The following is a 21,438-nucleotide window of genomic DNA, read 5'->3' as shown; positions in this document are numbered from 1 at the left end:
GCTTTATTGACTATGCCAAAGCCTTTGACTGTATGGATCACAATAAACTGTGGGAAATTCTGAAAGAGATGGGAATACCAGACCACCTGCCCTGCCTCTTGAGAAATCTGTATGCAGGTCAGGAAGCAACAGTTAGAACTGGACATGGAACAACAGACTGGTTCCAAATAGGAAAAAGAGTACGTCAAGGCTGTTTATTGTCACTCTGCTTATTTAACTTATATGCAGAGTACATGATGAGAAACACTGGGCTGGAAGAAGCACGAGCTGGAATCAAGATTGCCAGGAGAAATATCAGTCACCTCGGATATGCTGATGACACCACCTTTATTGCAGAAAGTGAAGAAGAACTAAAAAGCCTCTTGATGAAGGTGAAAGAGGAGAGTGAAAAAGTTGGCTTATAACTGAACATTCAGAAAATGAAGATCATGGCATCTGGTCCCATCACTTCATGGAAAATAGATGGGGAAACAGGGGACACAGTATCAGACTTTATTTTTTTGGGCTCCAAAATCACTGCAGATGGTGACTGCAGCCATGAAATTAAGACGCTTCCTCCTTGGAAGGAAGGTTATGACCAACCTAGATAGCATATTCAAAAGCAGAAACATTACTTTGCCAACAAAGGTCTGTCTAGTCAAGGTGTGGTTTTTCCGGTGGTCATATATGGATGTGAGAGTTGGACTGTGAAGAAAGCTGAGTGCTGAAGAATTGATGCTTTTGATCTGTGGTGTTGGAGAAGACTCTTGAGAGTCCCTTGGACTGCAAGGAGATCCAACCAGTCCATTCTGAAGGAGATGAGGCCTGGGATTTCTTTGGAAGGAATGATGCTAAAGCTGAAACTCCAGTACTTTGGCCACCTCATGCGAACAGTTGACTCATTGGAAAAGACTCTGATGCTGGGAGGGATTGGGGGCAGGAGGAAAAGGGGACGACAGAGGATGAGATGGCTGGATGGCATCACTGACTTGATGGACATGAGTCTGAGTGAACTCCTGGGGTTGGTGATGGACAGGGAGGCCTGGCGTGCTGCGATTCATGGGGTTGCAAAGAGTCGGACACAACTGACTGAACTGAACTGAACTGAAATGTTATGAATGATCTGTAGTATAGAATGGGAGCATATAGGAAGGGTAACAAATATTCAGTAAATATTGAATGAATTATATTCAAATATATGATACAAAATTCTACCATTCCTTGATAAAGTGTCTCATAGCTCTTACTTGCATAGTTGACAAATCCTCCTACAACTACACAGAAAAGATTCCTGCCTCCCCTACTATACACTTACCTTTATTAAGTGCATACTCTGTGGAATGCACTAAGTTGCTTTTTATGTTTTTTTTCATTCAAGTCTTATAACAATGCTATGTGACATGGACTATTATTTTTAATTAAGTCCCCAGAAGATATGTATTGTTCTAAATACAGAAGAGAAAAATTGGGTAACAGAGAGATTATCTAATTTGTTATGGAACTCTACATCTGTCATAGTTTTACCACATCACAGTATCCCCCTTTGTTCTTTCTGAAGGATAATTAAAAATACCAATATGACTTGCTCATTAGCTTTCTGCAAATTAACAAGAAAACAGAGAGCTGGTGCCATGGATTTAAATAGACAGTTACGATTTTACAGAAAATTAGGGAAATGCTACTAGGATTTATTAGCAGTCCAGCAAAGAAGCACAATGAATAACTGCTGTTGCAAAATATTTAATTTTTGGAACTTTAGCATAGATTAAGAAAATTAGAGAATTTTAAAAAAGAAACACAAAACCCTGCATATATAACTGATGAGCAGTAAAGAGAAATTTTGAATGGTATTAGCTCTACTGTATAAAGTGAACAATGTCATAATAATAGTGAGACATTTATTTTTCTAGATTGAAAATATTATTGAAAATCATCTAAAATTTTACAAAGACTTTTCATGTATTTTTATATTGTGCTTTACATTTTAAATTCTAACCATATATTCAGTTCAGTTCAGTTCAGTTGCTCAGTCGTGTCCGACTCTTTGCAACCTCATGAATCGCATCACACCAGGCTTCCCTGTCTATCACCAACTCCCAGAGTTCACTCAAACTCATGTCCATTGAGTCGGTGATGCCATCCAGCCACGTCATCCTCTGTTGTCCCCTTTTCCTCCTGCCCCCAATACCTCCCAGCATCAGAGCCTTTTCCAATGAGTCAACTGTTCGCATGAGGTGGCCAAAGTACTGGAGTTTCAGCTTTAGCATCAATCCTTCCAAAGAAATCCCACGGCTGATCTCCTTCAGAATGGACTGGTTGCATCTCCTTGCAGTCCAAGGGACTCTCAAGAGTCTTCTCCAACTCCACAGTTCAAAAGCATCAATTCTTCGGCAATCAGCTTTCTTCACGGTCCAACTCTCACATCCATACATGACCACTGGAAAAACCATAGCCTTGACTAGACAGACCTTTGTTGGCAAAGTAATGTCTCTGCTTTTCAATATGCTGTCTAGGTTGGTCATAACTTTCCTTCCAAGGAGTAAGCGTCTTTTAATTTCATGGCTGCAGTCACCATTTGCAGTGTTTTTGGAGCCCCCCAAAATAAAGTCTGACACTGTTTCCACTGTTTCCCCATCTAATTCTCATGTAGTGATGGGACCAGATGCCATGATCTTAGTTTTCTGAATGTTGAGCTTTAAGCCAACTTTTTCACTCTCCTCTTTCACTTTCATCAAGAGGCTTTTTAGTTCCTCTTCACTTTCTGCCATAAGGATGGTGTCGTCTGCATATCTGAGGTTATTGATATTTCTCCTGGAAATCTTGATATATTACATACACTTAAAATGATTACATACCATTTCTGGATACTTTATAATTGCAGTTACTTAATTATATGTGTCCTTTCTCTAACTCTCTCCTCTGCTCCCTATATAAGTGAAGGCTAACACAGCAAAAGTAAATATACAAAATCTTACAGTCTTCTAGAAAGTTATTACAAATATTTAATATTCCTTTTCAATTTATATTTTCTGAATTCTTATAAGAACACAAGTCACCGATATAATGGTGAAACTTTTATTTTGAGAAAAGAAATTGTTTTAATAAAATAAACATGAAATATAATTTAATATATGAAAGCAGGCTATGAAATTGATCAAAGAATACAGTGTCTTAATAAAAGTCAACAGCTGGGACCACAAAAACTATTCAAAGGTTGCCATAGAAGCTGTAAATAGATTACAAATTGCTGAACTCATGATATGAAACAATACAAGTAATGGCTTTGCAATAATTCCTGCAATAAATTAAGTCAGCTTTCATTGTTCTCTGGATATCTAGATATATAAGGAATCTTTAGGTGTGCCAAGTCAGTGTGATTTAAGTTAAATTGTGATCAAGAAGATATACATTTTAATTTTTCTTTATATTTTAGAAGATATATATACAAATCAATCTTGTGACATAGAGCACTTTTTCTTTCACAGTATTATTTCAAAGTCCTTTAACTAAACAATGGCCATAATTCAAAATGACCACAGAATGTGATCTGGCTTCAGTTCACTTTGTCATTCCATCAGGAACCTTAGTGACTAAATTCTTTTTCACAATTGCAGCTTTTGTTCTAGCATCTTGAAGTCTTTCACAAGCTTTCTGAAAGGCAATCATATCATAAACAAACTTTTCTTCACAGTGTCTTTTATGTATTTCTTGAGCCCTAAGAAAAAAGAAAGGTAACAGAATGAGATACTTTTAAACAGCTAAAACCATAACAATCAATCAAACTGTAACTATAATTAGATCTTCAAAATAGATACATACAAATGGGAGAAAGATAAAGCTCCACTTACTGAATAAAATTTTATTATATCATTAAATAATATTCATTTTTGGCTAATATTTCTAAGTTTTCTATTAGCTGTAACTGAGAATTCTTAAAAACACTGGCTTAGATTCCCAAAGTGGCATCTAAACCAGACCCTGCCATGATTTGCAGAATTTTTACTTAAGCCTCACTAAATCCAAGCTCTATCTAGGACGCTATCTGTGGACAGTACTCCACAAATTCACATGTTGAAATACTAACCCACAGTACCTTAGAATGTGACTGTATTTGGAGAAAGGTCTTTTAGAGGTGTCCTTATAAGACTATGAGGGGACATCAATGATACACACACATAAAACAAAGGTTACGTGAGGACACAGTGAGAAGGTAGCCATCTTCAAACCAAGGAGAAAGGCCTCAGGGGAAGCCAAACCTAAAAACATCTTCATCTTGGACTTCTACTCTCCACGACTTGAGAAAACAAATTGCTGTTGCTTAAATAACCTAATATGTGATATTTTGCTATGGTAGCCCTAGCAGACCAATAAAGACTCTTACTATGTTAGAGAAATATGAACCAGATTACTCAGGCAAATCTGAGAAATGCCATCAGCCTTAGGAGAATTATTTCATTAATACTCATTCATTCAAGAGTTATATACTATAATGTTTGACACTATCCCTGCTGCTGCTGCTGCTGCTGCTAAGTCGCTTCAGTCGTGTCCAACTCTGTGCGACCCCATAGACGGCAGCTCACCAGGCTCCCCCGTCCCTGGGATTCTCCAGGCAAGAACACTGGAGTGGATTGCCATTTCCTTCTCCAATGCATGAAAGTGAAAAGTGAAAGTGAAGTTGCTCAGTCGTGTCCGACTCCTAGCGACCCCATTTACTGCAGCCTACCAGGCTCCTCTGTCCACGGGATTTTCCAGGCAAGAGTACTGGAGTGGGGTGCCATTGCCTTCTCCGTACTATCCCTAGATGCTTGAAACAAAGATAAATAAGGTATAATTATGAGACATTTAGAAGGTAAAGAGAAATAAAGGTATATGAATATATCAATGAAATATATATTATTATACATATATTTGTATTTAAGTATACTCAGAAACATGGATTTGGGGAGTGGAAGAGAGGCCTAAGTCTAGAAAGTCTGCAACTTATTGACCACATGATTTTGAATGTTACTTAAGTTCTCTCTACCTCATTTTCTTCATCTTTTAAAAGGGAATAATTCAACTCATAGAATTTAGTGAAGGACTAAATGAATTAATGCATTTAAAATCCTGGTGTACCCAACATTTAATAAGGTGTTAACCATGGTATGGTTCTCATTCAGGTCTTGGGGTCCTCTTTCCAAGATTGCTAGTTGTCAGAATTCATTTCCTTCTCATTCTTCCTACATGACTCCTCTCATTTTCAAGTCAGCAATGTTGTGTCAAATCTTCCTTCTACTTTGAGTCTCTTGACTTTCTCTTCTGCTTCCGCATTTAAAGACTCATGAGATATATTGGGCCCACCTGAATAATCCAGAATAATCTTCCTATTTTAAGGTCAAACCTCAATTACAGGTGCAGAGTCCCTTTACCACATAAGGTAGCACATCCACAGTATAGTATTGATGGGGACAAAGCCAGGTTTCCCAAGATGTGCCACTCTGGTACGAGAATTATTTTGAGCTAAAAACCATCTAGGCCCAAAATAATCTCTGAACTTTCCCCTTATTGCCTAAAAGAATTTAAAATTGAGGGTATGTTCCAGGAAGAAGCTGTCATCATAGATAACTACAATAAAGTGTTAGATATTGTAGACAGGGAGGAACCTAGCAAAGCCCATTTGATCAAAATTTAGTCTGCAACTATTGTTTTTGGATGGCCCTGTAAACATTTTTTATCAAACATTAACTCTTTTGGCTCTTCCTGTGAATGACCTTACTTCCTTGAAACCTCAGGCCCCTACCCTCTTCTCCTCAGTCTAGAGTGTGAGGAGAGATATATATATATATATATATATACACACACACACACACACACACACACATATATGAAGATTTCCAAAGACATCAAGGCAAGTTACGGTGTATCTGCCTTGATGTCTTTGGAATTCTTCATGCTTATGTGGATTCCCTTGGTACATGTAACTTGATTTTCTCCTGTCAATCTATCTTATGCTATTTTAATCGCCAGCCAAAAGGAACTAACGGGGAAAGAGGAAATTCCATCTCCTCCCCGAACAGTGGTCATCCTTGGTGGCTCAGATGGTAAAGAATTTGCCTGCAATGCAGGAGACCTGGGATAGGAAGATCCCCTGGAGAAGAGAATAGCTACCCACTCCCGTATCTTATCCTATTCATAGTCCTAGGGATCAGGGCATGGTATCTTCTTGGGGGCCATAATTCTGCCTAGCACAGAGGTCTTGCATTACCCATTTCAAGACTAAGAGCAAAAACAGAGGAATTATAAACAGGAACATAGGAACCATGAAACAATAAATATAGGATATGTAGAATCTTATGGGCTTCCCAGGTGGTGCCAGTGGTAAAGAACCTGCTTGCTAATGCAGGCAACTTAAGAGATGTGGGTTTGACCCCTGGATTGGAAAGATCCCCTGGTGGAGGGCATGGCAACCCATTCCAGTATTCTTGCCTGGAGAATCCTGTGGACAGAGGAGCCAGGTGGGCTACAGTCCATAGGGTTGCAAAGAGTTGTGATACCACTGAAGTGACTTAGGATGCATGCACACAGAATTTTATAGATAGTGCAAGAGAAAGTGAAACAAATTCAAGCTTGAAGGATTAAAATTCCTTTGGGATAAAGTGAGTGACTTGCTGCGGAGGAAAGGTCAGAGGTGGCATTTGCAGAGGAAGCTCTATAGCTGATGAAGTTTGAAATCTTTTGTAGGTAATGAGAGAAAGAGCAAGCACTTGAGAGAACTGCTAAAGTTGGAGGCCACAGAATTGAAATCAGCATAAATTTACAAGTCACTGATGCCTTCCAGCCATTTTTACCTGAATACAAAAACCGAAGAGACATAACTGGACTGTTCCAATGTACGGGCTGAGGTGGTTAGCATGGTGGAGGCAATGAAAGGAAAGGACATCAGAGACACTGATGAAATGGGAAAAAGAATTCAATGTAATATTCCAGGAAGCTACATTAGAAAGTCTATAAGAAGGGCTATTTGAGGGGTGAGTGTCATAATATATTTGAAGAATACATGTGGGGAAAGGAAAGGAAAAAAAGAATTGAAAATATAAAAGATTTTAGTCATAAATAAATATACAGTAATTTAAAATTTAAGAGGTGGGGCAGTTCCAAGAGATAAGGGGGCACTTGTATGATTGTGGAAATGAGTTAAAAGGCTGTTGGGATTCAAAAATGTTTAGGTTAGGCAATTAAGAGAACTGTTCTTATGAATTCCAAAGTTAACTGTGACAAAGGCAGAAGCTAGATAAAGGAAAGCTTCATGCATCAACATAGAAAGACTACAGGGAATGACAGGAGGTCAACTGATGACAAAAATTAAGGACAAGAAGAAGATGATGTAACTGGATAACTACCTTAGGTGCCAGATCTTCCAAGCTAAATGATACTCTACTCTAAAATGAGTACAAAATCTGCCCTGAGCAGTGTCATCACTTTTTTTAGAGTAGGGACAAGAATATTTGGGGAAACTTACGACCAGGCTTTTACCTGATATAAAACTCCTTTCATTTTAAAGACTCTTTTAAATTCATTCTTAAACACTCCTGTGGGTATTTTATCAACTTCCTAAACTAGAGCTTTGCAGTTCCCCTTTCTTCATTCATTTTTACTCATTCCAGAACAGGATCATGAAGCTATATTCTCAGTAATGACTTTGCTAGCTATTGAGATTCATTAGAATGCTTTTAGTGGTGTTTGATACATTAATGAAGACTCAACTGGCCAAAAAAAAAAGTGAAAAACTTCTGAAGTTGTTACACAGATTTTACTTATTTGAGTCACAGCTTTTTTCTGCACACTGATACTCAATCTTTATTTGAAAATGTTTATAATAAGACTCATAATGCCTTTTAGGAAACATTACTGACATAATCAGAACATTGTGTTATTCCTGTGTGCTTTCAAGGATATCTTTGCAGCAGCTTACAAGAAGAGATAATTCAGTTAATACACATCAGGAAGCTTACTTGACTCTGTATCTTCTACAAATTAATGCTGGCCAGATATTCAATTTTATGTAATAAAATTAAGTTGATTAAATTTTCTTTAACACTGATTTGTGCTAGACTTGTATTTTGATATAAGAGACCAGCTTTCATTCTCTTTTCATTCGTTCCTCCAAAATATATTTTCTATTAAATTATAAAAATTTGTCTCCAAATCTTTCTCCCCCTCCCCAACATGGTATACATTAAGGAAAATATTTGTAAAATTTGGAGGAGAAAATATAAAATATTTTTCATACTTAAAAAGATATAAAGTACCTCAGTAAATAGTTATAAATTTGCTTATAACTAGGAAAAGACAAAGCTAGTGGAGGTGATGGAATTCCAGTTGAGCTATTTCAAATCCTGAAAGATGATGGTGTCAAAATGCTGCACTCAATATGCCAGCAAATTTGGAAAACTCAGCAGTGGCCACAGGACTGGAAAAGGTCAGTTTTCATTCCAATCCCTAAGAAAGACAACGTCAAAGAATGCTCAAACTACCATACAATTGCACTCATCTCATACGCTAGTAAAGTAATGCTCAAAATTCTCCAAGCCAGGATTCAGCAATACGTGAACCAAGAACTTCCAAATGTTCAAGCTGGTTTTAGAAAAGGCAGAGGAACCACAGATCAAATTGCCAAAATCTGCTGGATCATGGAAAAAGCAAGAGAGTTCCAAAAAAACATCTATTTCTGCTTTAATGACTATGACAAAGCCTTTGACTGTGTGGATCACAATAAACTGTGGGAAATTCTGAAAGAGATGGGAATACCAGATCACCTGACCTGCCTCCTGAGAAACCTATATGCAGGTCAGGAAGCAACAGTTAGAACTGGACATCAAACAACAGACTGGTTCCAAATAGAAAAGGAGTATGTCAAGGCTGTATATTGCCACCCTGTTTATTTAACCTATATGCAGAGTACATCATGAGATACGCTGGACTGGAAGAAGCACAAGCTGGAATCAAGATTGCTGGGAGAAATATCAATAACCTCAGATATGCACATGACACTACCCTTATGGCAGAAAGTGAAGAGGAACTAAAAAGCCTCTTGATGAAGGTGAAAGTGGAGAGTGAAAAAGTTGGCTTAAAGCTCAACATTCAGAAAACGAAGATCACAGCATCTGGTCCCATCACTTCATGGGAAATGGATGGTGAAACAGTGGAAACACTGTCAGACTTTATTTTTGGGGGCTCCACAATTACTGCAGATGGTGACTGCCGCCATGAAATTAAAAGATGCATACTTCTAGGAAGGAAAGTTATGAGCAACCTAGATAGCATATTAAAAAGCAGAGACATTACTTTGCCAACAATGGTCTGTCTAGTCAAGGCTATAGTTTTTCCCGTGGTCACGTATGGATGTGAGAGTTGGACTGTTTAGAAAGCTGAGTGCCGAAGAATTGATGCTTTTGAACTGTGGTGTTGGAGAAGACTCTTGAGAGTCCCTTGGACTGCAAGGGGCTCCAACCAGTCCATTCTAAAGGAGATCAGTCCTGGGTGTTCATTGGAAGGACCGATGCTAAAGCTGAAACTCTAATACTTTGGCCACCTCATGTGAAGAGTTGACTCATTGGAAAAGACCCTGATGCTGGGAGGGATTATGAGCAGGAGGAGAAGGGGACAACAGAGAATGAGATGGCTGGATGGCATCACCGACTCGATGGACATGAGTTTGCATAAACTCTGGGAGTTGGTGATGGACAGGGAGGCCTGGCATATTGCGATTCATGGGGTTGCAAAAAGTCAGACATGACTGAGCAACTGAACTGAACTGAGGAAAAGACAAATGCTTTCTGTTTATTTTATACTTCTTTGTAGTACAGACGACTTTTGAAAACAATAGCATTTAAAAATGTAAATGAAATAAGCAGTTATGCAGGAGACTTGGGAGTTTGATCTCTGGGTCAAGAAGTTCTCCTGGAGAAGAAAATGGCGACTCACTCCAGTGTTCTTGCCTGCAGAATACCATGGAGAGAAGAGTCTGGCGGGCTATAGTCCATGGAGTCGCAAGGAGTCAGACATGACTGAGGGACTAACACTTTCACTTTTCACTTTCATGATCTTTATGTATTTCTAGATAAGCCTTAAACATATGTATTCATGGTTTGACCACTTAAAATATCACCAGGATAAAAATGGCGACAAGACTCAATCTAATATCAGAAAAAAAAGATGAACAATCCTGTGTGAAGAATATACAAGGGTAAGAAAGGGTAAAAAAATCACTGGGGTCCTGTCTCGTGTACCCTTTAGTATTATTTGTCTTTCCATCTCTTTGAGCTTTCCTACAACTCTAAGTTGAGGAAGAGGTGGATGACCAAAGCTCTAGAAACTTGATGGAGAAGACAATGACTGAGATCTGTCAACCTTACCTTTTTTCACTGTGCTTTTCCTGGTAACTTCTCATAATTGGTTCTCTGTCCCCAATATCTCCTTTTATATTTAGCTGAAGATGATATTTATGGTGATGGCTTCAGCTATTGGGGGGTACTCAGTTTTCCTGGGTCTCTCCCATGTATAGATGTTATTAAACTTCTGTTTGATTTTCTCCATTACTCTTATATCAATTTAATTCTTAAACCAGCCAGGAGAACCTAGAAGGCAGAGGCAAATTTCCTCCTCCCTGACAACTTGAAAGCTACTATTATATAAAAACTGTACCTACCTAATTTCCTTCATTTGTTTAAGTAAATCCCTTTGGTACTTTTCAGTTGCCAGTTTTTGCTGAACAATCAGACTTTTCTCTTTCAAGGCAGCCTGCTTATTCTTCAATCTGTCAATTGCAATCATTCCTTTGGTCAAAAGAGTGCGCTCATTATTTAGGTTCTGAATTAATAAGCGGTCTTTAGCCTTTTGTTTTTTTTCTTCCAGGAACTGAGCTCTTCTCTCTTTAACTTTCTCAAGGTAGCTGGATCTATCCTGATAAAGTTGTTGTAAACCATCCTGAATTATCTCATCATCTCTTGCAGTCAGTTTATGTGTAGCATACATTTTATTATTTAAATTTTCTCTAATATTTATTCTACTTCGTTCTTGGGCCATTTGTGCCATGCTTACAGCTGTTACTTTATTTTTACTGCTTTCCTGCTTCTTTTGTTCTGAGAAATATTTATCAACATCACAAAGTGGTTGGAGTTTCATACCAGCTCTGTGTGTTGCCAAAAACTCTCTTCTTATTTTCTTTCCCATCAGCATGTCTTTTATTTTAACTACTGGCTTTTGATGAGCAGGAGAAAATGGCTGGGCATACGTAGGAAAATAATCTTGTTCTTTTGCTCTCAATAGTGCAGCATATCTCAATGAATCTAAAGTATGTATGGGTAGTTTGAACACTGATATCCTAAAACTGACATCCAATTCTTCATCCTCAGTTTCATCTTCAGACTCTTTCTGACCTACATCACACAACAGACAAATATAATCCATTACACAAGTGTTAAGCACAGTTTATTTTCTGTCCCAAATGTTTTGAAAGCTACATTAATAAAGTTGAAAAGAACCTACTATTTACCTTATTAAGAAACATTTTCCCAACTGATATTCCTTTTCAGTTTGTGATTTAATCATGATTTTGGAGAGAAAAATCACTATTGGAACTTTTGACAAAGAAATACAGAGATTACTGTATTTCCTTTATTATTTCTCACAATTATTTAACTTGCTCTGACTCAGTAGTAGCATTTTATCTTATACTAAGTATGTAATTATACATATCATTTTTACATATAGTTATTATTATCTTGGGATTCCCTGGTAGCTCAGTAGTACAAGAATCCATCTGCAATGCAGGAGATGTGGGTTCAATCCCTGGGTCAGAAAGATCCACCAGAGCAGAAAATGGCAACCCATTCTAGTATTCTTGCCTGCAGAATTCCATAGACAGAGGAATATGGCAGGCTGCCATCTGTGGGATTACACAAAGTCAGATGCAATTTAGCAACCAAACAACAATAATTATTATCTCACATTTGTAAAAGACTTTGTAATTCATTTTACCTTATTTTTCTTAACTCTAGTGAGAACTAATAGTTGCCATCAAATTGTTTTTCTCTTCATTGAACATGCAAAGAAACAAAATCTCTCAGCTTCCTCTATTCTTATGTGTGGCCATGAGATTAAGTCTTCTCCAGGACAGTGTGCATAAAAGTTATATGGGTAATATCTGGACCAAGGCTATTAAGACACAAATGTGCTTCTTCTGTATTTTCTTTCTGCTTCTGACCCACTGCACAGAGATGAGGATAAAGTGCTAGAAGATGGTAGATTGACGGACTCTGGCTCCCTGAATACCTGATTTTTCAAAAAAGTACTTAGTGACCAGGATTATCCACCTTAGACTCTTATGGAAGCCAGAAATAAAAGGCAATTACGTTTAATCAACATACATTTCTAGGTTTACTTTTTTATCATAGCCAATCCATCCAATATATCAATCTAAATGAATCACATTATTGTTCATTATTTATTTTCTGACAAGCCGGTGGATGAAGTGAGGCTCAGGTAGCAAATATAGGTGAAAAAAAATGCTGATTAATCTTTAGAAAAAATGTTTCCCATAGTTGATTGATTATCACTCTCTATTAAAACTGCATCGCTGCTTATTCTCATCTATGAGGGTTCTATCTTTTCTAATCTTTTAATCTTCTAATAGAAGATTCTCTTAAAGTTTCATATGTCATAATGCCAAATTTTATGGTGGAGCATTTATGGAAGTTAAGATGGCCATGAAGAATGGCAGAGCCTGTGGGCTAGTCAGGCAGTAGGAAAGAAGTGGACAGGTAGGATTATCACTAAAGGCCTCAGGAATATTAACATTAGAAAAGGAAGCAGATTCTAGAGCTAGCAAGTGTAAAAAGTAATCCACCAGGATACAAAGCCAAAGTGTCCAGAAATAAGTATTAAGGGTTGAGTCCATAGCAAGGCACTAGAGACTCAGAGGGATGAAAGCCAGAATTTCAAGTCTAGAGCAAGCAGGGTATGGTCTGGAATGACTACCTAGAAAAGGCACTTTTACGCATAAATTTAATTTTATGTGGATAGCTTGACATGAGAAAGTTGGCCAAGAATTTAAGGTCAGGGCTAGAAAACACAATGTTCCTAAAGGTTCTGGTTACCAATTCTGATTTGTGTGTGGTGGAGTTTTCCCATACTCCCAAGCAATACTCTGACACCAGCTGGGTGTCCTACAATTCAACTTAATTCTAGCACTATCTACTTAGAGATAGGATCAGATCCCACAGGTTATGAGCTCAGTCCTACCAGGCTGTCTTCCCCCTTCCGGACACCAATCGCAAGTCTATCACAGGAGAGAAAGGGGCAGGGAACAATCTTTAAAAGAATGACATAGCTCATGAGGAAACATAAAAACTGGTTAGAACCTACTAGGCCCAAGATGGCTGAAGATTCAACTTCTAGCAGACCTTGAGCCTAATTATACCTTCACTGTAAAATATCATTAAGCTAAATGACACTCCTGTAGGCACCATGACAGTTCTGAGGCTGATCATAAAAGCCCAAAAAGTGAGTGGTGGCCCAAGTTCTGGAAATTTCCTCCCCTTCCCCCAAATAGTCGTATTAATCCTCTCAATTCTAGCCTGTGAAATTGTGTGTGTGTGTGTGTGTGTGTTAGTGGCTCAGTCATGTATGAATCTTTGTGACTGCATGAACCATAGCCTGCCAGGCTCCCCTGTCCTTGGAATTTTCCAGGAACCATACTGGAGTGTGATCTTCCTGACCCAGGGATTGAACCCAAGTCTCCTGCATTGCAGGTAGATACTTTACTGTCTGAGCCACCAAGGATTTACTAAGTGTAGGCAAGTTATTTACTTCTTTGGACTTCAGTATGGTAACTGTGAATGGATATAATAATACCCAATTTATAGGGTTCCCAATTTATAGGGTTCTAACTGGATTAAATGAGTTAAGATAAAGACGCCCAACAAGGTATATATAATTATTAGAACAATGCCTGACAAAGAGTAAGAACAATGTTAGGGTTTTTTTTGTTGTTGTTGTTATATTTTATATGGAAAACAAGGAGTTTATCTTATCTCTTTAATTCCATCAATGGTATTATGTTCAAATAGCCATATAATTCAGTAATGAATAGGGAAAAGACAGCAAGGTACTTTTTCACACCCCTCAACATCCACTGGACACTTAACATAGAAAGTACAGGAAAACCTTCTTTGTATTTTATTTCAAGACTGTATAATTCATCTCACTCATTATAGGAAAAATATGAATAGAAGTCAAGTGATAAAAGTGCTCTCATGTTTCCATAACCAAATATATAAACTTGTCTGTATATTCATGCATCTTCTTCTACCCTGAAATTCTTCACACATGCTTTGGACCGATCCCCCAGTAGCTTTGCTTCTATGATTATATTAGCTTTCTCCTTTATCATCCCTCTCTACTGGATCATTCACAGCCATGTTTAAACAACCATAACCACCTCTATCACCATCAATGCAAAAACCACAAATGACCCTCATGGCCCTCTAGTTACCATTCCATTTTTCCTATTCAATTTTAGAATGAAAACTATTGAGAAAGTTGTCTCCCTGTACTATGTTGTTGTATTCACCTTTTAGTAACTCGTCAGTTTACCATTTTCATTTATATATGGATTTTAACTCTACTGTTCTCACCCACTTGTTGAAGCTCTCCCTAACAAAAGCTTCTATGGTGGTAAGTATAAAGGACACCTTTTTTTTCTGTTCTAATCTTCCTTGAACTTTCAATGGCATTTAACAGAGTTGATCACTTGTCCTTTTTGAAAAACATTTTTTCATATTTCATGATTTCTAGATTCTCTAAAACTCTCCTGGTATCATGAAGATATCTTGTCCTCCCTTATATTGTCTAAAGCTCTCATAAGGCAATGGCATCCCACTCCAGTACTCTTGCCTGGAAAATCCCATGGACGGAGGAGCCTGGAAGGCTGCAGTCCATGGGGTCGCTGAGGGTCGGACACGACTGAGCGACTTCACTTTCACTTTTCACTTTCATGCATTGGAGAAGGAAATGGCAACCCACTCCAGTGTTCTTGCCTGGAGAATCCCAGGGACGGGGGAGCCTGGTGGGCTGCTGTCTATGGGGTCACACAGAGTCAGACACGACTGAAGTGACTTAGCAGTAGCAGTAGCAGTTTTGTTTGCAGACTCTTACTTTTCATCAAATTTCTGGAGTGGTTGAAGATTTAATACTATGTCCCCTTCCAATCTCCACTTTCTATGCTGAAGTGAATCACTCATGGCCTTAAATATCAGCTTCTATGCTGAGAACTCTCAATTTTATCATTTCAAGTTGAAAGTCTTATATGTATTTTTCAAACTTGGCACATTCAAAACACATTCAAAAGATCTCATTTGCTACCAGTAATCAATTGCCTCTAAAAATTAACCCTCTCTATCTCAACAAATAATACCTAATAGCTTATTTAGTTTTATCAATCAGTCTTATAGATTTTATCTCAAAAATATAGCTCAAATTAACTGACTTTTTGCTTCATTTCCTTGCTATCACCCTACTTCAGGTTTTTATTAACTCTTACTTTGACTATTCGCAATGTCTTCTTAAGTAGTCTCTGCATTTTTCAACATACATCCCACACAGTGATCAAGCCAGGGTAATCTCTTAAAATTGTGGGTTTAAAGATCTATGACTTACATATGCCTTCATGATAAAATTCAAGTTCCTTGCCATAGCCTACAAAACCTAGCATGATTTTATACTTGTTTTCTCACCTAATATAATCTTCCAACTATTTCTAACATGCATTTCTAACTGCTATAGGCAAGACATGAATGATTTGTGGAATTTTTTCCAGGCACAGTTTTTGAGTGCCAGAACTATAAAAGAGAAAATAAGATCAGGTCCTTTGACTATAGTTTTACAAATAGAAAGTTCAATTTGACTTAGTTAAATAAATATGTGGGTACTATGATCCAGGGTCTTGAAAAAATGAAAATAATGCTGACTCTCAGGAATTCTACAGTATAAGAAAAAATTGTAAGTCTGGTGGAGAAGGCAAATACATAAATGAGACAACTTCTAAGGACTCTTGCATGTGTTAAAACAAAAGTATACACAGGAGCCTAATCATCACTGAAGAAAGACATCTGGGTCAGGTAGGTGGTTGTCAGCAAAAATGTTCTGGAGAAAGTAACAGTTTACTCTTAAGGAGAGACATTATTTTATATTTGTATTATTATAAAGCTCATGTTTTGGGTATGTGGGAAAATATAATGAACTTGCAAAATGTATAGGTAAGAGAATAGGAAACAAGGCAGTCCCAGGAAAAAATAATTTCATAATCAAAGACGCAGATGTGAAAAAAAGAAATGTGAAACTTGCTTTTACAAAATATAAGGTCAGCAGCTTTTATCAGAAGTTAGTTGCTAGAAATGTCCAGTAAGCAAGAAGGTACATGAACAGAATCTAAATGCTGAAAGATAGGGAGATAAACATTTGGGAATCAATAGCACAGAGCTTTTTATGTATAACTATGAACATAATCTGAAACTCCAATACTTTGGTTACCTCATGCGAAGAGTTGATTCATTGGAAAAGTCTCTGATGCTGGGAGTGATTGGGGGCAGGAGAAGAAGGGGACGACAGAGGATGAGATGGCTGGATGGCATCACCAACTCGATGGACATGAGTTTGAGTGACCTCCGGGAGTTGGTGATGGACAGGGAGGCCTGGCGTTCTGTGATTCATGGGGTCGCAAAGAGTCGGACACGACAGAGCAACTGAACTAACTAACGAATGAACATAGAGCCAGACATCCTGAAATGTGAAGTCAAGTGGGCCTTAGAAAGCATCACTACGAACAAAGCTAGTGGAGGTGATAGAATTCCAGTTGAGCTAATTCAAATCCTGAAAAATGATGCTGTGAAAGTGCTGCACTCAATATGCCAGCAAATTTGGAAAACTCAGCAGTGGCCACAGGACTGGAAAAGGTCAGTTTTCATTCTGATCCCAAAGAAAGGCAATGCCAAAGAATGCTCAAACTACCACACAATTGCACTCATCTCACATGCTAGTAAAGTAATGCTCAAAATTCTCCAAGCCAGGCTTCAGCAATACGTGAACCATGAACTTCCTGATGTTCAAGCTGGTTTTAGAAAAGGCAGAGGAACCAGAGATCAAATTGCCAACACCTGCTGGATCATCGAAAAAGCAAGAGAGTTCCAGAAAAACATCTATTTCTGCTTTATTGACTATGCCAAAGCCTTTGGCCGTGTGGATCACAATAAACTGTGGGAAATTCTGAAAGAGATGGGAATACCAGACCACCTGACCTGCCTCTTGAGAAACCTATATGCAGGTCAGGAAGCAACAGTTAGAACTGGACATGGAACAACAGACTGGTTCCAAATAGGAAAGGGAGTACATCAAGGCTGTATATTGTCACCCTGCTTATTTAACTTATATACAGAGTACATCATGAGAAACCCTGGACTGGAAGAAACACAAGCTGGAATCAAGATTGCTGGGAGAAATATCAATCACCTCAGATATGCAGATGACACCACCCTTATGGCAGAAAGTGAAGAGGAACTAAAAGGCCTCTTGATGAAAGTGAAAGTGGAGAGTAAAAAAGTTGGCTTAAAGCTCAACATTCAGAAATCGAAGATCATGGCATCCAGTCCCAACACTTCATGGGAAATAGATGGGGAAACAGTGGAAACAGTGTCAGACTTTATTTTTTGGGCTCCAAAACCACTGCACACGGTGACTGCAGCCATGAAATTAAAAGATGCTTACTCCTTGGAAGGAAAGTTATGTCCAACCTAGATAGCATATTGAAAAGCAGAGACATTACTTTAACAAAGGTCCGTCTAGTCAAGGCTATGGTTTTTCCTGTGGTCATGTATGGATGTGAGAGTTGGACTGTGAAGAAGACTGAGTGCCGAAGAATTGATGCTTTTGAACTATGGTGTTGGAGAAGACTCTTGAGAGTCCCTTGGACTGCAAAGAGATCCAACCAGTCCATTCTGAAGGAGATCAGCCCTGGGATTTCTTTGGAAAGATTGATGCTAAAGCTGAAACTCCAGTACTTTGGCCACCTCATGTGAAGAGTTGACTCATTGGAAAAGACTCTGATGCTGGGAGGTATTGGGGGCAGGAGGAGAAGGGGATGACAGAGGATGAGATGGCTGGATGGCATCACTGACTTGATGGACATGAGTCTGAGTGATCTCTTGGAGTTGGTGATGGACAGGGAGGCCTGGTGTGCTGCGATTCATGGGGTTGCAAAGAGTTGGACACGACTGAGCGACTGAACTGAATTGAATGAACATAATCAAGGGAAGACAAGAGAGCTAAAGATAGAATCTTGGCAAATCAATAATTATCAAGTATATGCTAGGTAAACCAAAAATTAAGGAGGAAAAATGTTTCCCAGACTCTTTGTATGTAAGTCTTAAAGAAATCACTATATGTAAAGGAAACTGGTATATGTATGCACCCTGGTTTGCCATGGATAGTTCCACTTTATGCCTACCATCCTAGTGAAGGTTAGCTTCAGAAGTGACGTAGTTTGGAAAAAAATATATGGTCACCCTCGCTACATGGATACTGCCCAATTATAGACAAGAAGGAGGCGAGTAACACTGTGTGATCTTCATTGTTTAAGTTAAATACAGATCTTAGTACAATGCCTAGAACTTAGTAGAAATATAATAAATATTTTTGTTAAAACTTAGGTTAAGAAACCCCTGAGGCTTCAAGAAAGTTACAACCATGCCTATTTTGTTTACCAATTTATACTAAGCACTTTAAAGAATGTCTGGTCCATTCTTTCAATAAATATGTGTCTACTCTTTTTTCTAGGGACAGGCCAGCTCAACGACACTCTCCAGCTTGGTTTGAAGGCTATTGACGATAAATTTGCACTTACTTCTTACTGCATTTGCCTTTCAGTATTCCCCATATCTCTCGTTATTCCCTTTAAAAAACCTACACTTAAAAAGTTACAACTTCTGAACAGGACTTAGAAACTTCTTATCTTTGTCTCCTACTATTTCCAATACTTTAAAAGACCCCATGTGAGTCAACACCTATAAAAAGATTGTATCTTGTGTAACATAATTGCGATCATCTATTGAGCCCTTACTATGTGCACATGCTGGGCTTACTTTCTTATGCAATACTTTTACCATTTACATTTATTACTTCATAAGATAGATATTACTGACCAGTAATCATAAGAATATGTTAATGTTTACTGAATCATTACTATATATCAAACTGCTTTGAGTCCTTTAAACAAATTATCTCATTTACCAATATGAGGTAAGTTCAGTTCAGTTGCTCAGTCATGTCCGACTCTTTGCGACCCCATGGATTGCAGCACGCCTCGCCTCCCTGTCCATCACCAACTCACGGAGACTACTCAAACTCATGTCCATTGAGTCGGTGATGCCATCCAACCATCTCATCTTCTGTTGTCCCCTTCTTTCACCTTCCATCTTTCCCAGCATCAGGGTCTTTTCAAATGAGTTAGCTCTTTGCATCAGGTGGCCAAAATATTGGAGTTTCAGCTTCAACATCAGTCCTTCCACTGACTATTCAGGACTGATTTCTTTTATGAGAGACATGTTCGATCTCCTTACAGTCCAAGGGACTCTCAAGCCTCTTCTCCAACACCACAGTTCAAAAGCATCAATTCTTCAGTGCTCAGTCTTTTTCACAGTCCAACTCTCACATCCTGGAAAAACCATAGCCTTGACTAGGTGGACCTTTGTTGGCAAAGTAATGTCTCTGCTTTTTAATATGCTATCTAGGTTGGTCATAACTTTTCTTCCAAGGAGTAAGCATCTCTTTATTTCATGGCTGCAATCGCAATCTGTAGTGATTCTGGAGCCCCCCCCCCCCCCAAAAAAAAAGTCTGTCACTCTTTCCACTATTTCCCCATCTGTTTGCTATGAAGTGATGGGACCAGATGCCATGATCTTCGTTTTCTGAATGTTGAGCTTTAAGCCAACTTTTTCACTCTCCTCTTTCACTTTCCTCAAGAGGCTCTTTAGTTCTTCTTCACTTTCTGCCATAAGGGTGGTGTCATCTGCATATCTGAGGTTATTGATATTTATTCCAGCAATCTTGATTCCAGCTTGTGTTTCCTCCAGCCCAGCATGTCTCATGATGTTCTCTGCATATAAGTTAAATAAGCAGGGTGACAAAAAACAGCCTTGATGTACTCCTTTTCCTATTTGGAACCAGTCTGTTGTTCCATGTCCAGCTCTAACTGTTGCTTCCTGACCTGCATACAGATTTCTCAAGTGGCAGGTCAGGTGGTCTGGTATTCCCATCTCTTTCAGAATTTTCCACAGTTTATTGTGATCCACGCGGCCAAAGGCTTTGGCATAGTCATTAAAGCAGAAATAGATGTTTTTTTTTTTGGAACTCTCTTGCTTTTTCGATGATCCAGCAGATGTTGGCAATTTGATCTCTGGTTTCTCTGTCTTTTCTAAAACCAGCTTGAACATCTGGAAGTTCACGATTCACATATTGCTGAAGCCTGGCTTGGAGAATTTTGGGCATTACTTTACTAGCATGTGAGATGAGTGCAATTGTGTGCTAGTTTGAGCATTCGTTGGCATTGCCTTTCTTTGGGCTTGGAATGAAAACTGACCTTTTCAGGTCATGTGGCCACTGCTGAGTTTTCCAAATGTGCTGACATATTGAGTGAAGCACTTTCACAGCAACATCTTTCAGAATTTGAAATAGCTCAGCTGGAATTCCATCACCTCCACTAGCTTTGTAGTGATGCTTCTTAAGGCCCACTTGACTTCACATTCCAGGATGTCTGGCTCTAGGTGAGTGATCACACCATCGTGATTATCTGGGTTGTTAAGATCTTTTTTATACAGTTCTTCTGTGTATTCTTGCCACCTCTTCTTAATATCTTCTGCTTCTGTTAGGGCCGTACCATTTCTGTCCTCTGTTGAGCCCATATTTGCATGAAATGTTCCCTTGGTATCTCTAATTTTCTTGAAGAGATCTCTAGCCTTTCCCATTCTATTGTTTTCCTCTATTTCTTTGCACTGATCACTGAGGAAGGCTTTCTTATCTCTCCTTGCTATTCTTTGGAACTCTGCATTCAAATGGATATATCTTTCCTTTTCTCCTTTGGTTTTTGCTTGTCTTCCTTTCACAGCTATTTGTAAGGCCTCCTCAGACAGCAATTTTGCTTTTTTTCACTTCTTTTTCTTCGGGAGTATCTTGATCCCTGTCTCCTGTACAGTGTGACGAACCTCCGTCCACAGTTCATCAGGCACTCTGTCAGATCTAGGCCCTTAAATCTATTTCTCACTTCCACTGTATAATTGTTAGAGATTTGATTTAGGTCATACCTGAATGGTCTAGTGGTTTCCCTACTTTCTTCAACATAAGTCTGAATTTGGCAATAAGCAGTTCATGATC

The 21,438-nt window shown here is 38.5% G+C and overlaps 1 protein-coding gene across 1 annotated transcript in view; it reads right to left on the bottom strand.

Annotated features, from left to right (window-relative positions):
• Positions 1-3,129: 3,129 nt before the first annotated feature.
• The window catches only part of LRRIQ3 (leucine rich repeats and IQ motif containing 3), a 209,163-nt gene continuing 190,854 nt past the window's right edge, over positions 3,130-21,438 (bottom strand). The window contains exons 7-8 of the mRNA XM_027536879.1: positions 10,667-11,396; positions 3,130-3,694 (exon numbers count right to left, since the gene is read on the bottom strand). Coding sequence (XP_027392680.1) covers positions 3,538-3,694; positions 10,667-11,396 — 887 coding nt within the window. The 3' untranslated portion in view covers positions 3,130-3,537. The remainder of the gene's footprint in view (positions 3,695-10,666; positions 11,397-21,438) is intronic.

This window comes from Bos indicus x Bos taurus, chromosome 3 (assembly GCF_003369695.1).
Source record: "Bos indicus x Bos taurus breed Angus x Brahman F1 hybrid chromosome 3, Bos_hybrid_MaternalHap_v2.0, whole genome shotgun sequence".
Lineage (NCBI taxonomy): Eukaryota > Metazoa > Chordata > Mammalia > Artiodactyla > Bovidae > Bos > Bos indicus x Bos taurus.
Note: the sequence above shows the minus strand (reverse complement) of the source record. Positions and strands in the feature narration are given on the sequence as shown.